General features: G+C 49.3%; 2 protein-coding genes, 1 long non-coding RNA gene and 1 pseudogene across 11 annotated transcripts in view; 2 read left to right on the top strand and 2 right to left on the bottom strand.

The window, feature by feature from the left end:
* The window catches only part of MIF4GD (MIF4G domain containing), a 4,952-nt gene extending 3,500 nt beyond the window's left edge, over positions 1-1,452 (bottom strand). Inside the window, exon 1 of one of the 3 annotated variants that reach the window (XM_072781532.1) lies at positions 1,320-1,452. The gene's annotated coding sequence lies outside the window, so the exon portion shown is untranslated. Of the gene's footprint in view, positions 1-784; positions 914-1,314 lie in introns of those variants that run through there. The other 2 variants (XM_072781531.1, XM_072781533.1) reach the window with 2 other exon arrangements.
* On the bottom strand, positions 1,327-19,692 carry SLC25A19 (solute carrier family 25 member 19). Of its 7 annotated transcripts, XM_072781524.1 has the most exons (10): positions 19,569-19,691; positions 19,042-19,093; positions 16,934-17,005; positions 16,721-16,837; positions 15,290-15,459; positions 14,945-15,100; positions 12,581-12,751; positions 6,636-6,819; positions 5,952-6,082; positions 1,781-3,319 (listed from the first exon to the last, which is right to left on the bottom strand). In XM_072781524.1, exons 5-10 carry the CDS (start codon positions 15,419-15,421, stop codon positions 3,137-3,139), a joined length of 957 nt encoding a protein of 318 aa, XP_072637625.1. In that variant the 5' UTR covers positions 15,422-15,459; positions 16,721-16,837; positions 16,934-17,005; positions 19,042-19,093; positions 19,569-19,691; the 3' UTR covers positions 1,781-3,136. The 7 variants fall into 7 exon arrangements, with proteins under 7 accessions (XP_072637629.1, XP_072637625.1, XP_072637627.1 ...); XM_072781528.1 differs by lacking the exons at positions 16,721-16,837; positions 16,934-17,005 and adding an exon at positions 1,327-1,464 and having other exon boundaries at positions 3,189-3,319; XM_072781526.1 differs by lacking the exon at positions 16,721-16,837 and having other exon boundaries at positions 19,569-19,692.
* On the top strand, positions 3,014-8,253 carry LOC140607134 (uncharacterized). The gene is made up of 2 exons (XR_012009278.1): positions 3,014-3,521; positions 7,521-8,253. It is a non-coding gene; the product is annotated as an uncharacterized lncRNA (long non-coding RNA).
* On the top strand, positions 5,343-5,413 carry LOC140607699 (U4 spliceosomal RNA; annotated as a pseudogene).
* Positions 19,693-26,948: the final 7,256 nt, after the last annotated feature.

Genomic DNA, 26,948 nt, shown 5'->3' on the forward strand with positions numbered 1-26,948 from the left:
CCGGCCAGTCCATTGCCTTGGGTGGTTGGCTGAGGGCCCAGGAAGCTTGACTTCTGGTGGAGACTGGGCACCAGCCAGGCACCTGCTGCTGTTTAGAACTCCTGTAGCTTCTGGGGTTACACAAGAGGTGAAGGTGGACGTGCCTACCCTTCAATTTCCATAGGAGGTAGAGTTATTCTTGATACCCAGGCTGGGGGGAGGTGCACTGCGCTGGGGGTGTTGGTAGGGGGCATATCAGACGGCTCCCTGCCTTTCCGGAAGCCCGCCTGGAAGCTGCTCGCCCAGCGCGACTTCCAGAGAGTGACAGGGCCGAGGGCTCGGGACACGTCCATCCCAGCAGGGTTCCACTCGCCCCGCCCCGACTCATCCCTGGGCTGTAGTCAGAATCCTCAGTCCCAAACCCGGCCGGCAGCCCTCGGCCTGGCCTGTGCGGGCGGGTGCGGGGCTGATCCGCTCCGGTCCGGGCCAACTTCTCCCCGGGACAGACCGGGTAAACTGGCCTCCCGAGCGGCAGAAACCCGACCCTGCCCACTCAGGACTCCACACTCGGGAGCTCCATCCTGGAGCCTTCCTCCTAAAGACGAGGGGAGCCGGTGACGCGTCTCCGGCAGTCCCCGTTGGAGTCCCCTCTCCGGACGCGGTGCCTCCCCCCGAGTCCAAGGACGACCTCGGGCATCTCCAAAGCCGGGCGGCTTCCCCAAGCCCGGAACCCCCTTCCGGGTGGCGCAGCGCAGCCGTCCGGGGTCCCGCGGGCGGGCGAGGCCGTGCGAGCGCCGGGACCCACCTGCCGGGCCGGCGCCGCGCCCGCGGGCCCAGAGGCCGCTCGACGGGCATGGTGCGCGCCCCCGGTCCGCCGCGCTGCAGGGCTGGGGCGGCCGGTCGGGCCTCGCCGCCGCTTAGGTCATTTCCGAGCGCGGCGCGGGGCGGGGCCAGCGCGGGGCGGGGCCAGCGCGGAGGGCGGGGCCGCCCCGCCAGCGCCCCCTGCCGGAGTCCCGGCGACGCTGTCCTCCCCGCGCGTGCTCCCGAGGTCCGGGGGGCGCCGGGAAGGCCCGCGACGCCGCCCGCAGCGAGTCCTCACTCGAGTCGGCCGCGCCGCGCCGGACCCGCTCCTCCGCCCAGAGGAAGCCCTCGGTCGCCGGCGGCGGGGCCCCCTCCCACGCCCGGGGCTCAGGTTAGAACAGGATGGAAAGAGACTGGGCGGGGCGGCGGGAGGACAAGGAGGGCTGGCCCGTCACTTCCACCTTCCGCGCGAGAGAAGGCAATGGGACCCCTAAGGGCTGGATCGTCCCCCCACCCTCTCCTCCAAGTACAAACCGTACTGCTCAGGTTGAAAATCAGCGGACCAGGGCCGCCCGGGTGGCTCAGCGGTTGGGCGCCTGCCTTCAGCCCAGGGTATGATCTTAGGGTCCTGGGATCGGGTCCCGAATTGGGCTCCCTGCGTGGCGCCTGCTTCTCTCTCTGCCTCTTTCATGAGTAAATAAAAATAAAAAATAAAAATAAAAATAAAAAAAAAACATAACGGACCAGCCCCCAAGTAGGATCCCACCCCGCCAGCCTGCCAGCCGGGAGGTGCTGGGAGTGACCGTGAAGTTGGACAGGCCCTGGCTCGGTTGCGCCTGGGGCTGGGGAAGAGGCGCGGGCCCAGCAGCTGAGGGCCATCCCTGAGGTCAGCCCTGGGTGACGAGGGCAACCAGAAGGGGCTGGAGGAGCAGTGCCTCTTCCCATCACACAGACCTGTCCACGGCGGTTAAAAGGGCTGCTTGAGGTGGACACGAGCACATGCAGAGAATAAAGTTTACTTCATTCCACCAAAGTGGAATTTCTTAATACATTCTGGTAGCTGCTTTCCTGCAGCCCCAAACCCTGTGGGTGTTGGAGCACCCCCTACCCACAGCCTGGACCTTCATAATCAGCAGCCAGGAGCAGGGAAGCTTCAGGATTCAGGGTCTCAGATATGTCATAAAGCCCCAGGCCAGAGGCTATGACATCACACAGGCCTGCTCCCACACGGAGGGGAGGGTGAAGTCCTGCAGGGGGCTCTGGCGCTCCTCCATCCTGGCTCCCCTGGTAGAGCAAGCCAGCAGGCCAGGCTTCCCCAGGGGGTGCGGAGTGGGTGGAAAGGGTGGTGGTTGTGTTCTGTACATCTGTCTCCCCCACCGCCTCACTGCAGTTTCTCCTCTGTGCCCAGATGAGTAGCTGTCGTGAGTTCCCGTGCTGACAACCCCCACTCCTGGCACCAACCACCCTCAGCAGGCTGGTTGCCCAGGCCTTTCCTTCTACCACCGCCTTCACAAGGCTGCTTCAGAGCTGGGGCCCCTCTGGGGTGACAGAGGACACACATAGCACCATGCTGAGCCCAGGAGGGGGGACCCTGGGTGGGCAGCTGATGCCAGCTGACCCAGCTGTAAGGCTCCCGCCCCTACTCTGGGGAGAGGAGTGAAAAAGACCACCCCCTTTACCCACAGGTCCTGCCCATGAGCACAGCCCACTTCCTGCCAGCCGCCAGGATGTTTTCCCCAGAGGCCCTCAGCTATGCTCCATCCACCCAGGGGAGGGAGAACAGCCTGAGCCAGACTTCATAGACAGGATGATCTGGGCATCAAGTGACCAGTTCTTCCTCCCAGAGCCAGAAGCAAAGCTGTGTGAGGGATACAAGTGCTTAGAAAAATGGAATCTGAGGAAGGCAAGGGTTCCTTCCTGCATACTTTGTGAGGAGGGATGTGGTGCAGAAGGGAAGATGGAGTGAGATAAGGAAGGTGCTTGTAGCTTCGGGTGTGTTAAATTAGCTGGTGGGGCCATGAGCGCACGTGAGGACCGGGGCCACGCCAAGGGCCCAACCCCAACCCTCAGGCTCCAGCTGAAGTCCCCAGAGCCCGGACAGATGTCTGGGCAGAGGGGCTAAGAAGTGCAGGGTGGCAGCTGCTGCCTCTACTTCAAGCACAAGCCTCACAGAGAAACCAGCTCCAGCGCCCTCTGACTGGCGTGGCTGCGTCCCCACAGATCGAGTCCCGCATTCTCCCCGAGAAAGCCCTTGCCCTTCTAGTGACGGCAGAGCAGGCGCCGGGAGAGGGGAGCGGGTGCGGGCAGCAGCTCTAAGTCTGCCTTCCTTCTGGAGGCAGCCCTGCCTGCCCCGGGGCTAGCTGTCCGCCTTCTTCATGTGGTGGAAGAGGTTACAGAAGAGCTCATACCAGAAGAACACGAAGCCGGTAGCGAGAGCGGCCTTCAGCAGGCTGGGGGACAGGCCCTTGAAGAAGCCCCTAGGGCCTTCCTCCCTCAGCACCTGCCGGGCACAGTCCAGGAGGCCCTTATAGCTGCGGACCTGCCAGGGAAGAGGACAGAAGAGGTGATTAGCAGACGCAGACACACACACACACACACACACACACACACACACACACGCTGGCTCTTCGGTCAGCCCCACACCTGGCACGTCACAGCTCCCGATGAACACCTGCCGGACAAAGCCATGAATGCTGAAAGGCCAGAGGAGTTAACCTTTCCTTTCTCTTCCAGGTGGCCTGGTAATTCATAAGTCTTTTTTTTTTTTTTTTTTAATTTATTTATGATAGTCAGGGGGCGGGGGGCAGAGACATAGGCAGAGGGAGAAGCAGGCTCCATGCAGGGAGCCCGACGTGGGATTCGATCCTGGGTCTCCAGGATCGTGCCCTGGGCCAAAGGCAGGCGCTAAACCGCTGCGCCACCCAGGGATCCCTGGCCTGGTAATTCAGACTTAACAGGTGAGGTGCCTGGAAATCAGCACTGGACAGAGCTCCTACTGACTGGGCCTCCTGAGGACCTTTTTCTGGGGCACCTGGGGGGCTTGGTGAAGCGTCTGCCTTTGGCTCAGGTCATGACCCCAGAGTCCTGGGTTCGAGCCCCGCATCGGGCTCCCTGCTCAGCAGGGTGTCTGCTTCTCCCCCTGCCCTTCCCTCTGCTCCTCCTCTCTCAAATAATTTTTTAAAAGATTTTATTTATTTATTCATGAGAGACACACAGAGAGACGCAGAGACACAGGCAGAGAGAGAAAAACAGGCTCCCTGCAGGGAGCCCAGTTTGGGACTCGATCCCAGGACCCCGAGATCATGACCTGTGACGAAGGCAGATGCTCAACCACTGAGCCACCCAGGTGCCCTGAAATAAAAAATCTTTTAAAAAAGGACTCTTTCCCCTATCCCACCTGGTCCCCCCTTGGGCAGTAGATCTGGATCGGACTCCTGTTGGCTTTGGGCCCCAGTCTGTCCTCAGTTAGCCACATGCTGCTGCCAGACTCACATCCCCAAATCTCAACTCCCCTCAAACCTCGCTACCTTCAAATCTCCACTAACCCCCATGATGACAATAACATTATAACAAATCAAGTGGCACCTGGCTGGCTCAGTCCCAGAGTATGGGACTCTTGATCTCAGGGTTAGGAGTTCAAATCCCATGCTGGATGTAGACTTTAAAATAAAATAAAATCCAAGCTCTGTAGCCTGGTGTTCAGGGCATTGCTCCATTTGGCCTCAACTTCCCTCCCTAATCTGCCCTCATTCCCCACCAGTCCTCCCACCAAACCCGCCACGCAGTCTGTTAGGACCAAGGCCTCTCTCCTCTGTCCTGGCCTCTCACTGAATCTCCCTATGCAAATTTGAACCATTCCTGCAGGACAAGTTCATAAATGGAAAAAGGAGGGCATACAACCTTGTATACACCCTGTATTTGATACAAAGTACCCGTGTATGTTTATGCAAAGAAACAAAACTACAGCCAAAGGTTCTGTGTGTTCTCTGGGTGGGTGGTGCAGGGAGGCTGGGTGGGTGGTGCAGGGGGGCTACCTGTGAGTCTTAGTTTTTATCTACGGGACTTCTCTGAACTTCCTACAAAGATATATTACAAGGAACTCAATTCCTCTCTTCCCCAAATACGGGGTGCTCCCTCCCTCCCGTCTCCCATTCCACGCCACTCCTCTCCTGTCATGTATGTATCAGGCCTGCAGCTTCCAGACTTCCCAGGTTCCCAGCTTCTAGAAGGAAAGCCCTGCAGTTACTCACCCTTGCTACACCCCAGCCCACCACTGGATGGCGCCCCAAAAGAGCAGGTGAAAATTCGGTTTGCAAAATCCAAACTGACTAAAGAATGACTATTAGTAACATCACAAAACCACCTAAACTGGGGCTTCTGTAAGTGACAAACCCTTTTAGTGCCTTTATAATGTAATTTACTCAGATTTAATCCACCCCTCTCCAGAAACCCCTACAAAATAAAGCAAAAAACCCCATGCATCAATGGGAGTCTCTGTGTTCTGTAGTATTTTGGACCTTTTTCTTTTCTTTAGGTTTTATTTATTTGAAAAAGAGCACGAGAGCTTTGCGCAGTGGCAGTATCGTAGCCAATGAGGTTTATCCGAGGCGCGATTATTGGTAATTGAAAAAGAGCATGAGAGCAGGGGAGAAACAGAGCGAGGGGACAAGCAGACTCTCCACGCCAAGCATGAAGCCTAACATGGGGCTCGACCCATGACCCCGATATGACTCAACCCAAAACCAGGCGTCACTCAACCAACTGAGCCACCCAGGAGCCCCAGGGACCTTTCTTATGTGAAGATATTCTTTGTCCCAAACTGAACACTTTTTTTTTTTTTTTAATTGAAGTAGGCTCCATGCCCAGGGTGGAGCCCAACACAGAGCCCAACACAGGGCTTGAACTCACAACCCTGAGATCAAGACCTGAGCTGAGATCGAGTTGAATGCTTAACCGACTGAACACCCAGGTGCCCTGAACTGAACACTTTTTAAGAGCAAACACTGAACCCTCCTTCACCTGGATCATCCCACAGTGCCCAACTGCACAGGGCTTTGTGTGTGGTGTTCCCATGTGTCTGGGGACCCCCAGGGACGGGATGTGGGGGATAATGCTGCCCAGTAGGCAGGTGAGAGGCAGGGCTCAGAGCTCTCTGCAGGCGGATGGCTCACCTGGCCGAAGGTGGCTCGGGCCCGCTCAAACCCTCCAACCTGCAGCCGTTTCTTGAAGAGGTCCAGGGGGTACGTGAGGGTCTTGCTGATGACTCCAGCTCCACTGCCACAGAGCAGGTTTTTGAGGTTCTCTGAACCAAAGTGGGATTGAGAGGGAAAATGAGAGAAGGGCAATCGGGAAAGATAAGTTCAAAGTCAAGAGCTCTAAGCCTCCACCATAAAACTAAGATCCACTGGTATCCTGAATCTCCGAGGGGAGCCACACAGAGCCACTCTGGGCATGGATGACAAACGGGAGTGGAAGTAGGGGCTTGCAGGCTCCATGGTGTGACTTGGTGCAAGGCCTGGGAGGGGCCAGGAGGCCCAGCCGCCCCCTCAGTCCCCCAAAACACACAACCCAAACCAGGCAGTCTGTAAGTGGGCCCTCTGACAAAAATGAAAACCCTGACCGTAGTCAGGAATAAACGTTGATGGTGCCACTGCTGGGGTGGCAAGAGCCGAAAGTGTCTGCAGGCGGCTGGCTTAATTTGTTTGGTTGGCTGTACTACAGAGCAGGGTTTGGAGAACAGGGCCCTAGCCCCTGACAGGAAGACCTCAGCCCCTACATGGTTCAGAAAGAGATGCTATGGCGTTGGGGTGGGGGCAGGGGAGACCCAGATTCTCCTCGTTTGAGGGCTGTCTCACCACTGTTTGCTCCCTCGGTGGGAATGACCCATTCATGCACGTGCTTCAAGGCGCTGTAGAAGGAGAACTGGAATCCGGCATAAGGGAAGATGGCGATCAAGGTGGGGTTCAAGCCTTTGTAGAAAACCAAGGGGCCTTCGGTCCTATACATGGTCACCACAGCTTCTCGAAGGGTTTTATACACCTGGATGGCAGGCATGCAGCTCGAGTGAGTGCATGGTGGTGGTTTGGCTCTAGGACACAACCCATCAATGTGCACCTCCCCTTGGCTAAAATCCCAGCTACCAGGAGCATTACTTCTCCTGCCCAGGGGACAAAGAAAATGCTGGACAAAAGCCCCAAGGGTGGGGTTTTCCAGCAACTCCCTTTCCAGCTATTGACAAGACTAAGATGTCCACACAAGCGCACACCAGTTTATGCCCAAGGACAGCTGCCACAGCTCCCCGCAGAACAGCAAAGACGCAATGTCTGCCCTTGGGTGACTGGTGACACCCCATCATGATGGCACACCCGTTCACAAGAACACGGTGCAGCTGCTGAAACAGGATCACGCCACTTAACACGACTGAAAGAGAATAATCCCCCAAATATATAGTGATGAGCACAGTGAGAGGCTGAGCAGTGGGTTTAGTGTTTGTGGAGGAGGAAACTAAGCAGGGATCACCCCCCCCACCCAAGGATACTCGAGAAATGAGGAAGGGTGAGCATTACCTCCACGAAGGGAAGGCCAGGCAGGGGAAGCGAGATATTTACTCATTATTTTAGGCTATTTAGGGTTTTTGCCATGTGCATATATTTAACCTTTTGTAAGCTGTCAACAGGTGATCTCCAGGCGGGAAGACCACAGGGCATTGATTTTTCTGAGTACCCTTCTATTCTCTGCAGGGGACCAGAGCAGCTGTGGACACAGGGAGGCACCTCACCAACAGGGCAGCTGATGGAGCTACTTGGGGTGTTAATGGAGGGGCACTGGCTCTCTCCTCTCCTCTCAGCTCCCAGGTGCAGGCAGCCACACCGAAGGATTTCACCCTGGTGACCTCCATGAGAGCGCCCAGACTCAGAGGAAGACCATCGAGCAACAAGCCTGCCACAGGACCACGTCCCACTGCACTTCTCCAGGTCCCCTGCAACACCAGGCTGGCAGCCCAGGGCCACTAGACAGCTGAGGACAGCCCTGCTAAGAACAGAGCCCAGGGGCACCCACTGGCTCAGTGGTGTGTGTGACTCTTGTTGATCTCAGGATCACCAGTCTGAGCCCCACGGTGGGGGCAGAGATTTACTTAAAAAACAAACAGAAACCACAAAACCCCCGGAGACCAAAAATGATCCATGTGGGGCGGAAGGGCAGAGGAATCATCTGGAGGGAAGAGACAGTATAGACGGAAGAAGAAAACCAAAGGAAACTGAGACCAACCACAAAATTAGAACCAATATTCGCTGAGGCCACAGAGAAGGCAACACCTCCGTGATAAAAGGTGGGGGCGTCTATCGAGCCCCACATCAGGCTCCCACTTCCCTCTGCTGCTCCCCCTGCTGGTGCTTTCTGTCAAATAGATAAATAAAATCTTAAAAAAAAATTAAAGTGATTTATCATGAATAAATAAATCTTAAAAAACAATTATTTTTAAGATTCTATTGATTTATTCATGAGACAGAGAGAGAGAGAGAGGCAGAGACACAGGCAGAGGGAGAAGCAGGCTCCATGCAGGAAGCCTGATGTGGGATTCGACCCTGGGACTCTGGGATCACACCCTGAGCCAAAGGCAGACGCTCAACCACTGAGCCACCCAGGTGTCCCAAACACCTCTATTTTCAAAAAAAAGATAATAAGGTTTTTGTTTTGTTTTGGTTTTTTTTTTAACAACTCTGTGGTAAAACCACAATGAGATACCACTATTCACACCTAGTAGAGTGGCTAAAATTTCAAATAAAATAAACAGGAGGGCCTGGGTTGGTTAGGTGCTGACCCTTGGTTTCAGCTCAGGGCAAGACTTAAGGGTCGTGAGACTGAGCCCCACACTCAGCAGGGAGTCTGCATGAGATTCTTTCTTTCTGCCCGTCCCCCTGCTCAGGCACACTCATTTGTTCTCTCTCTCAAGTAAATAAATAAGAACAAAATAAAAATAAAAAACAGATAATACTAAGTATTGGTGAGGATAGGTGCCATTGGAACTGTTGGTGGGTTTGCAAAATGGCATAGCCAAGTAGCAACTGGGCTGGCTTTTCCTCATAAAACTAAACTTTTTCACCATACAACTCAACAATCCCACCCCTGGGTATTCACCCAAGAGAAACAAAATGTTCACACAATCATTTGTAGGTGAATGTTCATAGTGGTTTTATTTATAACCACCAAAAAAACTGAACCACCCTGATCTCTTCCAACTAATAAACCATGGTGGGGGCCACAGGATAGAATACTATGCAGCAAGGAAAAAGAACCAGCCACTCACATAGCAACATGGATGAATCTCAACTAGAGACACCAAGTGAAGGGCACCTACTCAAACACCTATGCAAGACGTGATTCCCTGTATGTGACATTCGGAAAAACACACAACTTTAGACAGAAGACAGACCAGTGGTTAACTGAGGCTGTCAATAAAGAGGAACTAACTATAGAGAGGCAAGACATTTTGGAGGTGATAGAATTTTTGCTTTATGTCTTGACTATAGTAGTGGTTATGGGACCGTATGCATTCATCAAAAGTCAGAGGAGCACCTGGGTGGCTGAAGTGTCTGATTTGGTGGTGAAGTGTCTGATTTGGGCTTAGGTCATGATCTCAGGGCCCTGAGACTGAGCCCTATGTCGGGCTCCAAGGTCAGCAAGGTCTGCTCGTACTCTGTCCTTCAAATACATAAAATCTTACAAAAAAAAAAAAAAAAAAAGAGAGAGAGAGAGAGAGAGAAAGCTGTACACTAAAAAGAGTGAATTTTACCATGTAAGTAATGCTTCAACAAACGAAAGCAAACCAAAAAAGTGCTCTTAGGAACTAACATACTAATGTTACAAGCATTTTTTAAATTCAATAGAGGGCCCCAAATGATAAAGGCAAGGAAACCTCCCAGAAAGTAGGACAGAGAGGCAGCTGAACAATAGTAGAGCAAAGAGAAGTCAATCAGAGGATCAACCCAGGATGTCCAACTGACATGAATTCCACAAAGAAAAAGAAAAAAAAGAAAAAAAAAAAAAAAACAAAGTAGCAATTGTGAATAATCATTCTTGACCATTTTCTAGGCATGAGAACAGGAATGTCTAGATCTAAGAGTCCAGGAAGTGCCCATCACAATGAATGAAAGAGACATGGACCAGTGCATATTACTGGTAAATTTCTAGAATGCCAGAAATCAAGAAGGGATCCTAGAAGTTCCCAAGGCAGGAAGGACGATAGTTTCATATAAAGGATCATTAATCGGAGTGGTTCTGGACTTCTCTACGGCAACACTGAGAGCTACCTAGAATTCTACACCCAAATTGTAAGTCAAGTGTAAGTAGGGTCAAATAAAGGCATTTTCTATCAAGCCTTCCCTAAAGAAGCTCTATCTCCAGTATATCTTTACCAAAATGAGGGATTAGTCAAGAAAGAGAAGACATGGGACCCAACAAGAAAATTCCTAACAGAACAGCTGATAATAGTCCTGGAGCAAAGAGTCCATAATGAAGCCAGAGGGTGAAGGCTGTCAGAAAGCTCCAGGAGGGTCTCCATAATAATGGGTGACTAATGACCACAGGCTGACCCTATTAAGACTGTTTGAGGGTACTTTGTGATAAGCATGCAGGAAGCTAAACAAAATACAAGGCAATCACTAACTTCAGGCAAGACAAAGATACACAAGAAAATGTAATTATAATGTATTTCAATGCTTAGCAGTAACATTTACATAATCATAACAGCACACTCAGTACTGATTTAGCCAAAATCTATAAATCAGTTATACTGAAATCAGAGAAAGCACAAGCATGCAAGGGTGATGGTAAAAGAGGTAAAAGCTCATCTTCCACAGTAGCCATCTATAGCTAATGTCTATAATTTAAAAACTAGAAAGAAAAAGAGAGAGAACTAGTAGTATAAACATGTTACTAAGAATTAGTTAGTACATAATGGAAGAGCCACAAGTGGTTACCTCTGGGGACTGGAATCAGGGGGTGGCTGTTTCTTTGTTGTAATTCATGCAGAACCACCAGTCTTTTTAACCTTTATACATCTTACAGATCACTGATGAAGAAACATTTTAAAGACTTCATTTATTTAGAAAGAGTGAGAGCAAACATGAGCAGGGGAGGGGCAAAGGGAAAAGGAGAGAGAGAATCTCAAACAGACTCCATGCTGAGCAAGGAACCCTAAGGCAAGACTTGATGTCATGACCCTGACATCATGACTTGAGCCTAAACCAAGAATCGGATGCTCAACCAACTGAGCCACCGAGGTACCCCTGATTAAGAAACATTTAAAAGGTGAGGATTTAGGGCAGCCCAGGTGGCTCAGCGATTTAACGCTGCCTTCAGGGCATGATCCTGGAGACCTGGGATGGAGTCCCACATCGGGCTCCCTGCATGGAGCCTGATTCTTTCTCTGCCTGTGTCTCTGCCTCTCTGTGTGTGTCTCTCATGAAGAAATAAATAAAATCTTAAAAAAAAAAAAAAAAAAAAAAAAAAGCTGAGGATTTACAGCATGGCTACTACTGATCTATGTAAGGAAGAGGGTCTACAGCTTTTAAACTACTCACTTTGGCACACAATACAATTTCCTGATCATTCCAGAATCTAGAATCTCTATCTCAATCATCTAAGCCAGAGAGATGTTATTCTCTTTTCTTTTTTTTTTCCTTCTTTATTCTCTTTTCTCTTAAACATTTTTCTTCCCACAGACCTCTTTTTCAAGATTATTATTGAAGTATAATTGATATACAATGCTCTATTAGGTGTACTTATGGATACACAAGGTGTACTTAGGATATACAAGGCTCTATTATTTAGGTGTACTTTCTCATAGATTTTTTTTTTTTTTTTACTAAAGATTGGGAAGGCATGGAAAAGGACACCAGCATCCCAGAATGGAAAAGCCAATGAAGCACCACCACTCATCTTTTTTTTTTCATCCCAGCAGCCACCACGTTGCTGAGGGCTATGTCTTCTCCAACTGCAAACACTCTTTCCCTCTCCCCATCTCTCTGCTCAGTGCTTAGGGCCCTCATCTCATTTCTCCACCAGAAGAAAGCTGTATTTCCCACTTAAGTGCCATACAGAAGGATGTAGCTCTCATGTCCCATTCCTTTGCTTGTAGACTGGTTCCAGGGCACTTTGCCCTTCTAAACCAAGAAAGTCATCAACAAAAGGGCTCCACCAACCCAGGATCTCCACCCCAGGCAACAGAACTGAACTGAAACCATAGTTACTCTAAAACACATCAAATGCTTCCCAAAAAAAATACCCTAAAGCAGAAAGGAAACAGAAAAATTATTCTTTATTGGGTGAGCACACACATGTGTACGCACATACACACAATGCTATTCTTATATATGTCCAGGAAACATAGATTATGGTGGGGAGGTCTATTTCAGGATTTAATCCCTCCCTTTCATTCAGTAAATTCTTCCTGGAATCTGACTCAATTATCCCATTTCCTCTATCCATTCTTTGTGGAAAACAAAAACACTCTGCTTATAACTCAAATATGATCTCAAGTTTCATTCTCCCAGATGCCTCTACCATCCAGCCTGCTGTTCATTATTTGTTCTGTTTCCCACCTATAGGTTCTGGCTCCCTCATGAGGCTGTGAACACCTTGCATGGTGCTCAGCACATTTATAGGTTTTACAGATGGACCAGCAGAGGGGAGGCAAAGCCCCCAGGCTCTCCCACTTTGTTCCCTCTAAAGAAAAGAGTCCTAGCTCCTGGAACACCTTCTGTTATTCGGGCACCCCCTCTCTGGCACAGCTACTCACCTTGGGCTCACCCTGAGCTGCAAAGCGAGTACGCAGCACGTCCACAGGATGCACAGCGAGGGTGGCTGCGCTGGCAGACAGGCCGCCACACACGAAGTGCACTGAGAAGTCACGGGCATCATACTTGGTGGCTCTGTGCACCAACTCGGTCAGGAGTTCAAATGACAGAAACTGCAAGAGCACATGACAGAGTAATTGAGAAATACGCCCCCAAAACACCACAGCCCAGGTGGAGCTCAGTTCTACGGTAAGGAAATACTCTCCTTGAGCAATGACAAAACACAATAAACATATAATTTTGTGCAAAGTACAGATGCGATTTTATATTCTATTTGAATAAAGCCAAATATCGAAAGGGTTAGGAAAATAGATGGGAAAAATTTTATATCACAAAGGTTTTTTTTGTTTTTGTTTTTTTAAGATTTTACTCATTTATTCATGACAGACACAGAGAAAGTGAGGCAGAGACACAGGCAGAGGGAGAAGCAGGCTCCCTACTAGGAGCCTGATTCCAGACTTGATCCCAGAACCCTGGGATCACAATCTGAACCAAAGGCAGACGTCAACCACCAAGCCAACCAGGCATCCCAAAAGTTTTTGGGTTTAAGATTTTATTTATTTGAGGGAGAACAAGAGCGTGAGTGAGGGAGTGGGGAGAGAGAATCTGAAGCAGACTCTGCACAGAACACAGAGCCCAATATGGGGCTCGATCCCATAGCTGGGAGATCATGACCTGAGTCAAAACCAAGAGTTGGATGCTTCACCGACTGAGCCACCCAGGCACCTCTGTGCCAGAAATTTCAGAAAGTTCTACACGGAGGTGCCTGGGTGGCTCAATCGGTGAAGTGTCTGCCTTCAGCTCAGGTCATGATTTCAAGGTCCTGGGACTGTGTCCCACATTGGGCTCCCTACTCAGTTGTAAGTCTGCTTCCCCCTCTCCCCCTCTCACTCTCTCTTTCTCAAATAAAGTCTTAAAAAAAAAAAAAAAAAGAAGTTCTACTCAACGAGTTTCCTCAGAACTGGGAAAGGAAAACCATTGCTGGATTCTCTGTGGGTACCCTTTCAGTGCAACTAGCAGTGGCACTGCTTGACACTCTGCCCTGGAGCAGAAATTCTCTCAGAAGTCTACTTATTCCATATTCTATGGTATAAGCCCCCTTATGCTGAGACCTTCCTCAAGCAGCTCAAGATGGCTCAGGCTCCTGAGAGCACGCTACTGTGTGTATCCATCATGCTGCAGCATCTGAGTGCTAGCTGCAGAGGCAGAATGGCAGGGGAGTGTCAACCCATGAGTACCTGACACCTCAGCCATTGCTGTGATGCCACAAGAAAGGCAGACAGGGGCTACTCTGGCTGTTCAGGTGGGAATCCTGATTCGGCCAACTTTCTCGCTGGTGACTTTGGCTGGCTTCGTTACTTAAGCTCTCTCTGCCTCGTCTTCTGTTGGTAACACAGGTGTGACCTCAAAGGCCTGCTGTGAAGCACGGAAGTGCTTCATGCAGAGCCTGGCTCACAGTGAGCACAGCACAGGCTGAGTCCTACTAGCCACTAAGAGTGTATGGCTACACACCACCCACCATGAAATCAACTGGTGCTGGGCCGCCTGGGTGGCTCAATCAGCTGGGCGTCTGACTCTTAGTCTCGGCTCAGGTCACAATCTTGGGGATGTGGCACTGAACCCCCAGTTGGGCTCCATGCTCAGCGGGGAGTCTGCTTGTCCCTCTCTCTCTGCTCTTGCCCCTGCTTGGGTGCACATGCGCTCTCTCAAATAAATAAGTAAATAAATAAATAAAATGTTAAACAAAACAAAACCAGCTGGTAGTGAGCAGCATGAACGTGTGAACAGAAGATAAGAGGCCTGCATTCTCACTCAACCCGGCCTCTCCACACCCAGGCTGTGTGGCTTTGACAGCTCTCTGCTCCTCTGTGAGCCACAAAACACCACGTCTACCTTCCTCACAATGCTGCTGGGAAGTTCAAAGGAAGTAGAGGTGTGAAAATGCTATTTTGAATAATGAAAGGACTGGTATCACCACTTGCCAAAACTCACTGGGGGCACAGCATCAGAACAGCCTCCTAGGGGCAACACCTGATATCCAGCTGGTGCTAAGTCCCCTTGGTGGGTGGAGGACGGGGGGAATATATGGAAGGGAATGCCCATGGCACAGCTTGATCTGACTATCTTCAATTTCAGACTTCAAACTCCAGGTAGTTTCCTGGTTAAGACAAATAGAAGGTGTGGTGACTGCCTCCTGCTGTCCTACCCAGGCAGGGTCCCTTTGGGCCCCACCTTCCTTGTGTTCCTCTGTTGAGCAACATGAACCCAGGGGCCTGACCGCCGACTCATTCTCCCCCGCCACCTACCTGGACAGCTCCATAGCCTATAGAGAGAAGCTGGGCTGGGACATGTCCTTTCCAGAATGCTGTGGGGCCTTCCTCCTGCAAGATCTGTCTCCCGGCCTGTAGGATCCCATGGTATTTTGCACCAGGGTCACTGCGAGACAGGCGTTCAATCTGAAGCTGGAAGCAAAATTGAAAAGGTCAGGACAACAGGGGCAAGGGTAGTGTGAGAAGGAGCAATTTCGAAAATGGAACAAAGGCAGTGAAGTGCTTCTCCTTGACCAAATTCCAAGCTCTAGAAACTGCTTTGACAAGAAAGAGAGAACTTGTCATCCAGACCATTACATGGAAAAAAAAGGGAAAGGATACCTGGAAACGTATCTTGATGACATCCAAGGGGCTGATCATCACCCGAGTGACAAGTCCAGACACAGAGCCAGCCACAGCCACCTCAAAACTGGAAATATTCCTGCCATCAGCTTTGGGGTCATAGCCGACCATCCCTGCCTCCGGCCCATACAACGTCCATCAGTTTCCAGCTAAAAGCAAAGAAGAGACATGGAGTAAACACCAGAGCAAGTTCGTAGGGTCTCTCTGCTCACAAGCCACCTCCTCAGAGCAGCCCTCCCGGACTGTCCTCTAAAACAGCACCCACATCCCCTCTAATCCCCTTGCCCTGCTTTATTCTTTTATATAGCATTGACATACTGGACATTTATTCTGCACATCTATCTGTCTCTTGCCACTTTCCCCACTAGGATGCGGACCTGTGAAAACATGGCCTTGCTCTCATCTGCCCATCCCCAAATTTCCAGTGCTGAGAACAGAGCCCAGCATGGTGAGTGCTAAGATTCACTGACTGAACAAAGCAACAGGCTTGGTAGGAAATCGTTCAGTTCCAGAGATCAGTTTGCTTTCCAAGACACCTGGCTTTATGGCAAACTCCTGCCTGAGGTGAAGTCCCAGGCTGGGCCAGTGTGGGAGCAGAGCCCACGACAGCGGAGCACGGAGGGAGATGTCAGACATTCAGGCTCTGGGAGCGCTCCATGGGATTCTCCGAAAAGCCCACAAGATCCAGAGGAAGAGCCCAGCGACTACTGAGCACTCTTGCCTTCCTTCCCCACCGTCTGAACACCTCAGGCCCAGCTCTGGCAATGGAGCTGCACTGCGCTATGCTTTGTAATGATGCTCCCCAGCCCACCTGATCCCTGTTGACCTCTTCAACCTCACCCTGGACCTCTCTTCAGCCGCTTCAACTAGGGTGGGCCCTGCTCTGGCCCAGTTCCTAGAAAACACTGCTTGAGTTCCTATCTGCCAACCTTGCCTCTGCACCCAGTATTCCCCATGTCTGAAACACAGTGGCTCTCCCCATTTCCCACCCTATATACCCCACTCCCCCTATTCCCTCTTCCCCAGGCTAGCTCCTCCTGTGCACCAAGGCTCAGCTAAAGAGCATCCTCCCCAGGCGTTTTCCTTATGGCCTCTCTAGCATTCACAGCACTTGCTCCGCATTGAGAATTACTGTTCTAGAGAAATATTAGCACGGGTGTGTAAAATGTCACACATTACATCATTGTTTGTAAAACTGGATATAACACAAGTGCTGGGCAGCCCTGGTGTCTCAGCGGTTTAGCGCCACCTTCAGCCCAGGGTGTAATCTTGGAGACTCAGAATCAAATCCCATGCATGGAGTCTGCTTCTTCCTCTGCCTGTGTCTCTGCCCCTCTCTCTCTCTCTTTCTCTGTGTCTCTCATGAATAAATAAATAAAATCTTAAAAATAAAACCACACAAGTGCTTACCAATAGACAGATGGATAAATATACTAAGTCACATCCAAGCAATGGAATCCTATGCAGCCATTAAAAAGGATGAGCCAGGGGCAGCCCGGGTGAAAAACAGTTAAGACCTAATACACTCTGTAGGGCAGCAGAAAGCATAGGGGAGAAGCCTGTATGAACACACACAACAGTTTGGTAAGATTACCTTTAGGGGGGAAAAAAAAAAAAGATTACCTTTGGGGGAAGGGTTGGCAATGGAAGAGAGAAAACACACTTTTCCTTTTTTCTTTTTATTTAAGATTTTGTCTATTTGAGAGAGAGAGAGAGAGAGAATGAGCATGAGCAGGGGGAGAGGAAGAGGGAGAGAGAAAGGGAAAAGCAGACTCTCCACTGAGCAAGGAGTCCGATGTGGGGCTCGACCCCAGGACCCTGAGATCATGACCTGAGCTGAAGGCAGATGCTTAACTCCAGGTGCCACTCCCTTTTTCTTTATACAATTCCGTATCATGTGAATTTGTTACGCACCACCCGACTCAAAACAACTAAAACTGAATATAAAATGATTTTAGAAGGGGCAGCAGCATTAACCTAGTTCTTGAATACCAATAGTAACAGGAAAACTCAGTGCCCACACAGGGCCAAGCTCTACACGTCACTGACTTTTTCTCCACTGGAACTCTGTCTGCACCACTCCCTCAACCCCAAATTCACTCTCCTGAAAATATCAAAAAGTGCTCCAAGCCATCTTTAAAACTAACAAGGCCCTAAGGTAGCTTCATCAGCAAAGTATTCTAAAATAACATTTTAGGGACACCTGGGTGGCTCAGCGGTTGAGCGTCTGCCTTCGGGATCGAGTCCCACGTGGGGCTCCTGCGAAGAGCCTGCTTCTCCCTCTGCTTGTCTCTGCCTCTCTCTCTCTGTATCTCTCATGAATAAATAAATAAATCTTTAAAAAAAAACAAAACAAGTAAAATAACATTTTATTAAAATTCTATTGGTGGGACGCCTGGGTGGCTGAACAGCTGACTCTTGATTTCAGCTCAGGTCATGATCTCAGGGTGGTGAGTTCAAGCCCCACACCCGGCTTTGTGCTAGAGAAGGAGTCTGCTTGAGATTCTCTCTCTCTGCCCCTCTCTCTTCCACTGGCACGCACACTCTCTCTCTCTTAATAAATAAAATCTTGGGGATCCCTGGGTGGCGCAGCGGTTTGGCGCCTGCCTTTGGCCCAGGGCGCGGTCCTGGAGACCCGGGATCGAATCCCACGTCGGGCTCCCGGTGCATGGAGCCTGCTTCTCCCTCTGTCTGTGTCTCTGCCTCTCTCTCTCTCTCACTGTGTGCCTATCATAAATAAATAAAAGTTTAAAAAAAAATTTAAAAAAAAAATAAATAAAATCTTATTAAAAAAAAAAACCTGGGATCCCTGGGTGGCGCAGCGGTTTAGCGCCTGCCTTTGGCCCAGGGCGCGATCCTGGAGACCCGGGATCGAATCCCACGTCGGACTTCCGGAGCATGGAGCCTGCTTCTCCCTCTGCCTGTGTCTCTGCCTCTCTCTCTGTGTGTGTGACTATCATAAATAAATAAATAAAAATTAAAAAAAAAATTAAAAAATTAAAAAAAAAAATTAAAAAAAAAAACCTCTCATGTATGAAATCTCCCCACCCCTGCCAGGAATGTGCCCATTTCTTGGCAGCTTCTTCCTCTTTCCCATTAACTTTCTGACATTAACTCAAGCTGCTTCTCTCCAGGCACCTGTGAGAAGCAGCTTAAATATGGGCATGTGACTGGGAGGCACGGTGTCTCCCGGCCTGGGGCCACTGAGATCACTCTGAGCCGGGGAGTGCTCTGCCATCAGGGAGGGAATGGGTCATCTCCATAAACAAGCAGCTCTGCATAGCTGGACATAACAGAAGACCTCAGATCAATAAGTCTGAGTTCAAGTTTTGCCTCTTCCTAGCCCCCTGGGAGGCTTATTTAACCTTGGTTCTCCTCTCTTCTGTAAAATAGAAATAAGGTCTGCCCTGCCTAACTCAGACTGCTGAGAGGATCATGCAAGATCCCGTATGTGGTAAGCTTTGTAGAAAAGGTAAGTCAAGGATCCCTGGGTGGCCTGGCGGTTTGGCGCCGCCTTCAGCCCAGGGCGTGATCCTGGGGACCCGGGATCGAGTCCAGCGTCGGGCTCCCTGCATGGAGCCTGCATCTCCCTCTGCCTGTATCTCTGCGTGTGTGTGTGTGTGTGTGTGTGTGTCTTTCATGAATAAATAAATAAAATCTTAAAAAAAAAAAAGGTAAAAGTCTAAAACCCATGAAAGGGCTGGTTGAATCGAATCCCATAGTGACCTTACTTTTTCCGCTTGTTCGAATTTCCTTCTTGTCCCAGTAAACTTTGAGATTTACCTAAAGAGACAAAATATAAATGAACCGTAACTATATGCACGATACACGGAACAGAGCACCCGGAGCCGGGGCCCGCTGGAGCGAGCGGCAGGAGGGGCGAGCCGGCCTCCGCCACCCTCTTCTCTTCCCTGCAGAAGCCCCGGCGTCCGGCTGCGAGCGGGTAGCTCCCGCGCCCGTTCGCCCACGCGTGCGGCCGGGGGTCCCGCAGACGTCCCCGCGTGCGGACATCGACGTCCAGCTCTGCCTCGGGCCGTTCTCTCCCTGAGTCCGAGCAGACGCCCGTGAAACAGGCACCCACGTGTATGGGTGTCCCGCGTGTGAGCGAGGTTTTTGCTCCCTGAGGATGCGCCTCAGGTCGGGCGTGGCATGAGCGCGTACAGGCCCTGCCCACCCCCCCCGTGAGTGCCAGCGCGCGTGTGCTACCCACCCGTCCCCGAGCGCAACGGCGAGGAAGGGGCAGGTAGAGGTCACTCACCCCGCACGCAGGGCGCGGCCCGACTCCGCGCGGGCTCCTCTTCCAACCTCCTCACGCAGTCTCACAGCAAAACTAATTGCGCTCGGCAGCAACTGACGGGCTCTCGGGCCAATCAGAGTGCAGCTTCCCACAGACTCTGGGCCAATAGTTGTACAGCCACAGACGGGCAACACCTCTTTGCAAGGTGTCACTGGGTAATGTAGTCCGCCGCGGTGCCAGGCGCAGAGCTTTCTGGGAGATGTAGTCTCGCTGCGCGCGCGTGCGCCAGTGTTAATTACGCGTGGGTAGAGGGTGCGTCCCGAAGTCTGGCAGTGCCCTTCGGCGGTGCCGCGCTGAGTGGCCTGCGGCTCCCGTCGTCCTGCGGCCGGGTGGAAGCTTGAGTACCCTGAATTTGACTCGCTTTCCTCAAAACCCTCAGAGTCCCAAGAACTCAGATAATCTAAACTTGCGAAAGATGGCGGGAAGTTTAGCTAAAGCCTGCAGGACTTGGGGAAAGAGTAAATGGGTTTTTGAAACCAGGAAGAGCACGGCAAAAATGTGGTTTTGTTTCCCCTTAGGGTTTACTGTGCATAATTTCTTATTATAAAAATCTTATAACAATACATTACAGACGCTACAGAAAATGTAGAAATGAAGGGGGAAATGACTCATCCTACGGCTCTCACACCAAGTAGCATCAGCGTTTTGCAGGACAGTGTTTCTTCCTGATTTCTTTCTTTCTTTCTTTTTTTTTTTTTTTTTAAGATTTTATTTATTTATCCATGACAGAAAGAGAGAGGCAGAGACACAGGGAGAGAGAGAGGGAGAGAAGCAGGCTTCATGCAGGGAGCCTGACGTGGGGCTAGATCCCGGGTCTCCAGGATCAGGCCCTGGGCTGAAGGCGGCGCTAAACTGTTGAGCCACCGGGCTGCTCTCTTCCTGATTTCTTAATTGCATTTTCCCCATTAGCGCAATCCCTTTACCTACAATTTTATTTTTTTTTTAATTTATTTATTCATGGAGAGAGAGAGGCAGGCTCCACGCAGGGAGCCCGATGCGGGACTTGATTCCGAGACTCACGCCCTGAGCCAAAGGCAGAGAGGCTCAACCGCTGAGCCACCCAGGGATCCCTGATGCACAGTTTTATTTATTTATTTATTTATTTATTTATTTATTTATTTATTTATGCACAGTCTTATTTTATTTTATTATTTTTTTTATTTATGATAGAGAGAGAGAGAGAGAGGCAGAGACATAGGCAGAGAAAGAAGCAGGCTCCATGCACCGGGAGCCCTATGTGGGATTCAATTCCGGGTCTCCAGGATCGTGCCCTGGGCCAAAGGCAGGCGCCAAACCGCTGTGCCACCCAGGGATTCCCCTATTGGGGTTTTTTTAAAGAAAGCAGGTGGTTTCTCTGGTAGAGTTTTTCCCAGGCTGGATTTTTTTTCTTTTTTTTAAGATTTATTCATTCATTCATGATAGACACAGAGAGAGAGAGAGGCAGAGACACAAGCAGGCTCCATGCTGGGAGCCTGAAATGGGACTCGATCCGGGGACTGCAGCATTGCGCCCTGGGCCAAAGGCAGGCGCTAATCTGCTGAGCCACCCAGGGATCCCCTTCCAGGCTGGATCTTGCTGGTGGTACCTGTGTGGAATTCTTCTAACATCTTACACTGCTTCCTGTGTTCTCTGCATGTTGGTAGTTAGACCTAAAGTGTCTGATCAGATCAAGTTTGATTTTATTTTATTTTTTTTAAGATTACTCATGTGGTATTGTGTACTTCCACAAGGAGGATCACAATGTGTGCTTGTCTCTCATTTTGTGATGTTTACAGTCATTAATATCATTGCATTGAGGGCAACCCCATTGGCTCAGCGGTTTAGTGCCACCTTCCGCCCAGGGTGTGATCCTGGAGACCCGGAATCGAGTCCCACATCAGGCTCCCTGCATGGAGCCTGCTTCTCCCTCTGCCTGTGTCTCTGCCTCTGTGTGTGTGAGTCTCTCATGAATAAATAAAGTCTTTAAAAAAAAGATATATATTAATATCATTGCATTGATTAGGGCTTGTAAATGGTGACATCACTTCAGCATTTATGCTAGAATACCTGTAGGAGGAACATCTCTTCATTGGTTAATTGATTACATGAGGTACACTTCATAGAAGAAAAGTGAGATAAACTTGTGACTCTTTTAGCAGTTTTCAAAATAATTAATTGGTTCCCTAGTAACTTCCAAAGGTAATTGATCAATGAGATTTTTTATTGTCATTATGACCACTAATATTTTATTTTGTTTTAACTTTATTTTTTTTTTTAAGTAAGCTCTACACCCAACATGAGGCTTGAACTCATGATCCTGAGATCAAGAGTCCCATGCTCTATGGACTGAGCCAGCCAGGTGTCAACATAAAACATATTTTATATCTATCATTATGAACACATGGATTTAAACATATTTGTTCTTGGGGCACCTGGCTGGCTCAGTTGATAGAACATGGGACTCTTGATCTTGGGGTTGTGAGTCAAGCCCCATGTTGGGTGTAGAATTCACTTCACTTAAAAAAATAAAATAAGGGGGACGCCTGGGTAGCTCAGTAGTTGAGCATCTGCCTTTGGCTCCAGGCATTATCCCGGAGTCCCAGGATGGAGTCCCACATTAGACTCCCTGCATGGAGCCTGCTTCTCTCTGCCTGTGTCTTTACCTCTCTCTGTGTGTTTCTCATGAATAAATAAATAAGTTTTTTTTTTATTTTAAAAATAAAAATAAAATAAGGGTGCTTGGGTGGCTCAGTCAGTAAGTATCTGCCTTCGGCTCAGGTCATGATCTCAGGGTCCTGGGATCGAGCCCCATGTCAGGCTCCTTGCTCAGCAGGAAGCCTGCTTCTCCCTCTCCCACTACCCCTCTTTCCTGCTTGTGCTGTCTCTCTCCAAATAAATAAATCTTAAAAGAAAAAGAGGGGGATCCCTGGGTGGCGCAGCGGTTTGGCGCCTGCCTTTGGCCCAGGGCGTGATCCTGGAGACCCGGGATCGAATCCCACATCAGGCTCCCGGTGCATGAAGCCTGCTTCTCCCTCTGCCTGTGTCTCTGCCTCTCTCTCTCTCTCTGTGACTATCATAAATAAATTTTAAAAAAAATTAAAAAAAAAAAAGAAAAAGAGGGACCCCTGGGTGGCTCAGTGGCCGAGCATCTACCTTTTGCTCAAGGTGTGAGCCTGGAGTCTTGGGATCGAGTCCTGTATCAGGATATGCTTCTCTGTGTGTGTCTCTCATGAATATGTAACATCTTAAAAAAAGAAAGGAAAGAGGAAAGGAAAGGAAAGGAAAGGAAAGGAAAGGAAAGGAAAGGAAAGGAAAGGAAAGGAAAGGAAAGGAAAGGAAGAAGAAAATATTAAAGTGGCGCACAGGGGACAGAACCAGATACAGAAATTTGACTTTTTGTCCTTGAAAATATCCTCCCCTTTGCCTTCAGGGGCTCCTTTGTCCTCACTCACCTCCTCTATCTCTTTGCTTGGAGATTGCCTTATTTCCCCCATGAAAGCCCAGACTGTATTTTAGCTCTGTTTTCATCAGTTTTATGGACTGGCTCCTATCTCTCTCACTTAATCTCCTCAGCTCTAGAGATCTTTGGTTCTATTTTGTTCTGGATTAGAACAAGCCCACACTTTAGCAGAGACCTCCCAATGGGCACTCCACAGAAGGGCTTTGGCTACTGACTAATTGTAGAGTGAGTTAGACTCAGGGAACTACAGATCGCAAGAACTGGAAAGACTCACGGAAATCACTTAGTCCTGCCAGGGCCCAAGGTCCTTCAAGGTCAGATGGCAAATTCCTGGCCCTGCTGACATGAGATCAGTGGCAGGTGCCAGCTTTCCTGGGTTTACACCCTGGCTCTGCTTTTGCATATTTAAAATTTGATCATTTCATTTTAAGTTAAATATACTAAGTAAATCACATCACGTGAAAAGAGAAACCAGAGGAAAACGTTTCCTGTCAGCTTGGGGAAGTGAATCCTTCTGTGACCTCATCAAATTTTTACCCTAAAGAGACCTATTTAAAAGCTTCTTTGGATTTCCCCTGCCTTCTAAGAGGAAGTAAATACCTCGCTGGCCTTGACTGAATAGAATTGGTATTTATCAGCTGCCTCACAAATGAGCTTTTCAATCACAGGTGAAAGAACTTCTTACGGCCTGAGGGGGCTGCTCAGCTGAGGCCTAGAGCCAGGAGGTGACTTGCTGTGGCTTTGTGGCAAGGGACTGCAGTTTTTCTATCTATGAAGATGGAAGTGTTGGACTATAAGGTGTCCAAGCTTTACTGCCTCTGTACATCCAAAGGTCTACAAATATCTGCATTTTTAGTGGGTAGACAAGGGTTCTCAGCTTCAGCTAATCATCTGGGATGCTTATTTTAAAATACAGATACCGGGATCCCTGGGTGGCGCAGCGGTTTGGCGCCTGCCTTTGGCCCAGGGCGCGATCCTGGAGACCCGGGATCGAATCCCACATCGGGCTCCTGGTGCATGGAGCCTGCTTCTCTCTCTGCCTGTGTCTCTGCCTCCCTCTCTCTCTCTGTCTGTGACTTAAATAAATAATAAATAAAATATTTAAAAAAAATAAAATACAGATACCAGGGTACATGGGTGACTCAGTGGTTGAGCATCCACCTTTGGCTCAGGTCATGATCCTGGAGTCCTGGGATCAGGTCCCACATCAGGCTCCTTGCAGGGAGCCTGTTTCTTTCTCCCTCTGCCTATGTCTCTGCTTCTCTGTGTCTCTCATGAATATATAAAATCTTTAAAAAAAAATGCAGATACCCCTCCATATGGTCACTCATCCTGATCAAGCAGGTCTAGCATATGGCCCAAGAATAAGCATTTCATTTAGTGGCTCATATTTGGATGGACATTAAATTAGGGTACACATCTTAGCTAGTCATCCTAGGCTCCCCTTGTTTCTTTCTCCTTGCTTATGATTCAGGATGAGATGAAGGGCCTCTATTCCCCATCATTTTTTGTCCCATCAAAATTGTATTGAGGATCTACATGGGCAGACACTGTTTTAGATGCCAGGGCTTTAGCAATGAACAAATCAGAATTTTTTCCCTTTTGGAGCTGATGTTCTTTCACTTAGAAATATGTATCAGAGGTTCACTAAGAAATATGTATCTCTTTGTGGTGTGAGAACTCACTTCTTTTTAGCACCAAGAAATCATCCGTGTGGATATATCATATATTCACCTACTAAAACACAGTTTGGTTGCTTCCATGTTTCAGTGATTATGAACAAAGCTTCTGGAAATATCTGCATGTGGGTTTTTGTGTGCGTGTGAGTTTCCATCAATTTTACTTGCTTATTTTTTCAACTTTGGGGTAAGTTTGAGAAAATCATGAAAAAGCAACAACTGCTGGATGATTCTGGAGGAAGCCCTGACAGGGTGCATGGGGCCGAAGATAGAGGCATGTCTGATCGAGTTCCCTTTTTTGTCCTTTCAGATTTACTCAGCAAATGACTCAAACACCAGTAAACTAACCAAAGGGCGGGGGCAGAAAAGAAAGAAAGAAAGAGGATTCACTGTCCAGTAACTTCCAAGAGATGTTTTCTTATGCATTGCAACTTTCTTCTGCTGCTCCTCTTAGTAAAGCCACACATCAGGAGGCTATCAGGAGGGTCAATGTCAGCCCAAAGAGAAAGCTTTTCAAGTTTGTTGGAGGGGGTCTCTGAGGTCCAGGCTTTCTGGTTTTCAGCATGTGGTTCTCTGATGAGGTCATCCACCTTCGTGGGTGACAACACCTCCCCCATCACCCGATCTGAGCTTCTTTGAGAAGGTGTTTCCTGGTGAGACTGTGAGAAGCCAGTCTTCACTCACCACCTAATGCTCAGAGGGAGAGGAGGTGCAGCTCCATCACGAAGGAAGGGCTGGCGTGCCCCAGGTTGACTGCAGACCATGTCTTCTTCCTCCATGACTTCTGATCTCACCAGACTCAAGGATGACTCTTTCTGGGAAGGTCAAACTTGGATGTCAAGTTAACAATAAAAAGATGAACAACCCAGTAAACAAATTAGGCAAGAGAGTTGAACAGACATTTCACAGAGAAGATATGAGTAATAAGCAAAAAAAAAAAAAAAAGTGCTCAACATCATTAACCAAAAGGAAGTGCAAATTAAAACTGTGATCAGGGATCCCTGGGTGGCTCAGCGGTTTGGCGCCTGCCTTTGGCCCAGGGCGCGATCCTGGAGTCCTGGAATCGAGTCCCGCATTGGGCTCCCTGCATGGGGCCTGCTTCTCTCTCTGCCTGTGTCTCTGCCTCCGCCTCTGTCTCTCTCTCTCTGTGTCTATCATAAATAAATAAATCTTAAAAAAAAACAAAAAACAAAACTGTGATCAAATACCACCACACATCCACCAGAATGGCTAAAATTTAAAGACTGATGACACCAACGTTAACAAAGCTGTAGAGCCACTGGAACTCCCACACAGTGCCAGTGGGATTATGAAATGGTACAAACACATGAGAAGAGGGGCGCCTGGGTGGCTCAGTTGGTTAAGTGTCTGCCTTCGGCTCAGGTCATGATCCCAGAGTTGTGGGATTGAGCCCCACATTTGGCTCCCTGCCCTGTAGGGAGCCTGCTTCTTCTTGCTCTGCCTGCCATTCCCCCTGCTTGTGCTCTCTGTCAAATAAATAAATCTTAAAAAAAAAACCCCAAAACAAAAAACACGAGAAGAAGTCAGGCAGTTTCTTATTAAGTTAAACATTTATACACCTGTGACCTAGCAATCTCACTTCTAGGTTATCTAAGAGAAATGAAACCATGTTTACAAAAAGATTTGTGTAAGAGACGCTGGATAGCTCAGGGTTGAGCTCTGCCTTCAGCTCAGGGTGTGATCCCAGGGGCCGGGGATCAAGTCCCACATCAGGCTCCCCACAGGAGCTCCCTCTGCCTATGTTTCTGCCTCTCTATGTCTCTCATTAATAAATAAACAATATCTTTAAAAAAATGTTCGGTGCAACCCAGACTGGAAAGTTCTGAGATGTCCGTATACAGAATGTGTAGGGTGTAGTACATCCACACCATGGACTACTATTCTGTGATAAAGGGGAAAAAATTACTAAAACACACCACAAGACAGATGTCTCAAAACACCCATATCTTTTGTTACATTCTGTTCTATTCATCCAACCCTTCTGAAAGCAGAATTAGGCCATCCAGAGCTTGGAGTGGAAGAAGATAAAGTGGTAAGATAGAAACCACCATGGAAACCTGACTAGTCCTGATCCTATAAGTGGAAATCATGTGCCCCTGCAATGCCCTGCCCTTGACCTGGTGGGCCTGTTTGCATCTTCTAGAAATCAACATCGTGTGTGTGTGTGTGTGTGTGTGTGTGTGTGTGTGTAATTTGCCATTT

The sequence above is a fragment of the Canis lupus genome, chromosome 16 (assembly GCF_048164855.1).
Source record: "Canis lupus baileyi chromosome 16, mCanLup2.hap1, whole genome shotgun sequence".
NCBI classification, from domain to species: domain Eukaryota; kingdom Metazoa; phylum Chordata; class Mammalia; order Carnivora; family Canidae; genus Canis; species Canis lupus.

Excerpts from the sequence above, each read along its gene's own strand:
- SLC25A19 (XM_072781526.1), bottom strand. The coding sequence starts at position 15,421 with ATGGTCGGCTATGACCCCAAAGCTGATGGCAGGAATATTTCCAGTTTT. Across the intron at positions 15,101-15,289 it reads TCATCAAGATACGTTTCCAG|CTTCAGATTGAACGCCTGTC; the intron begins GTATCCTTTCCC and ends TTTTGCTTCCAG. Across the intron at positions 3,320-5,951 it reads CCCGAGCCACCTTCGGCCAG|GTCCGCAGCTATAAGGGCCT; the intron begins GTGAGCCATCCG and ends CTTCCCTGGCAG.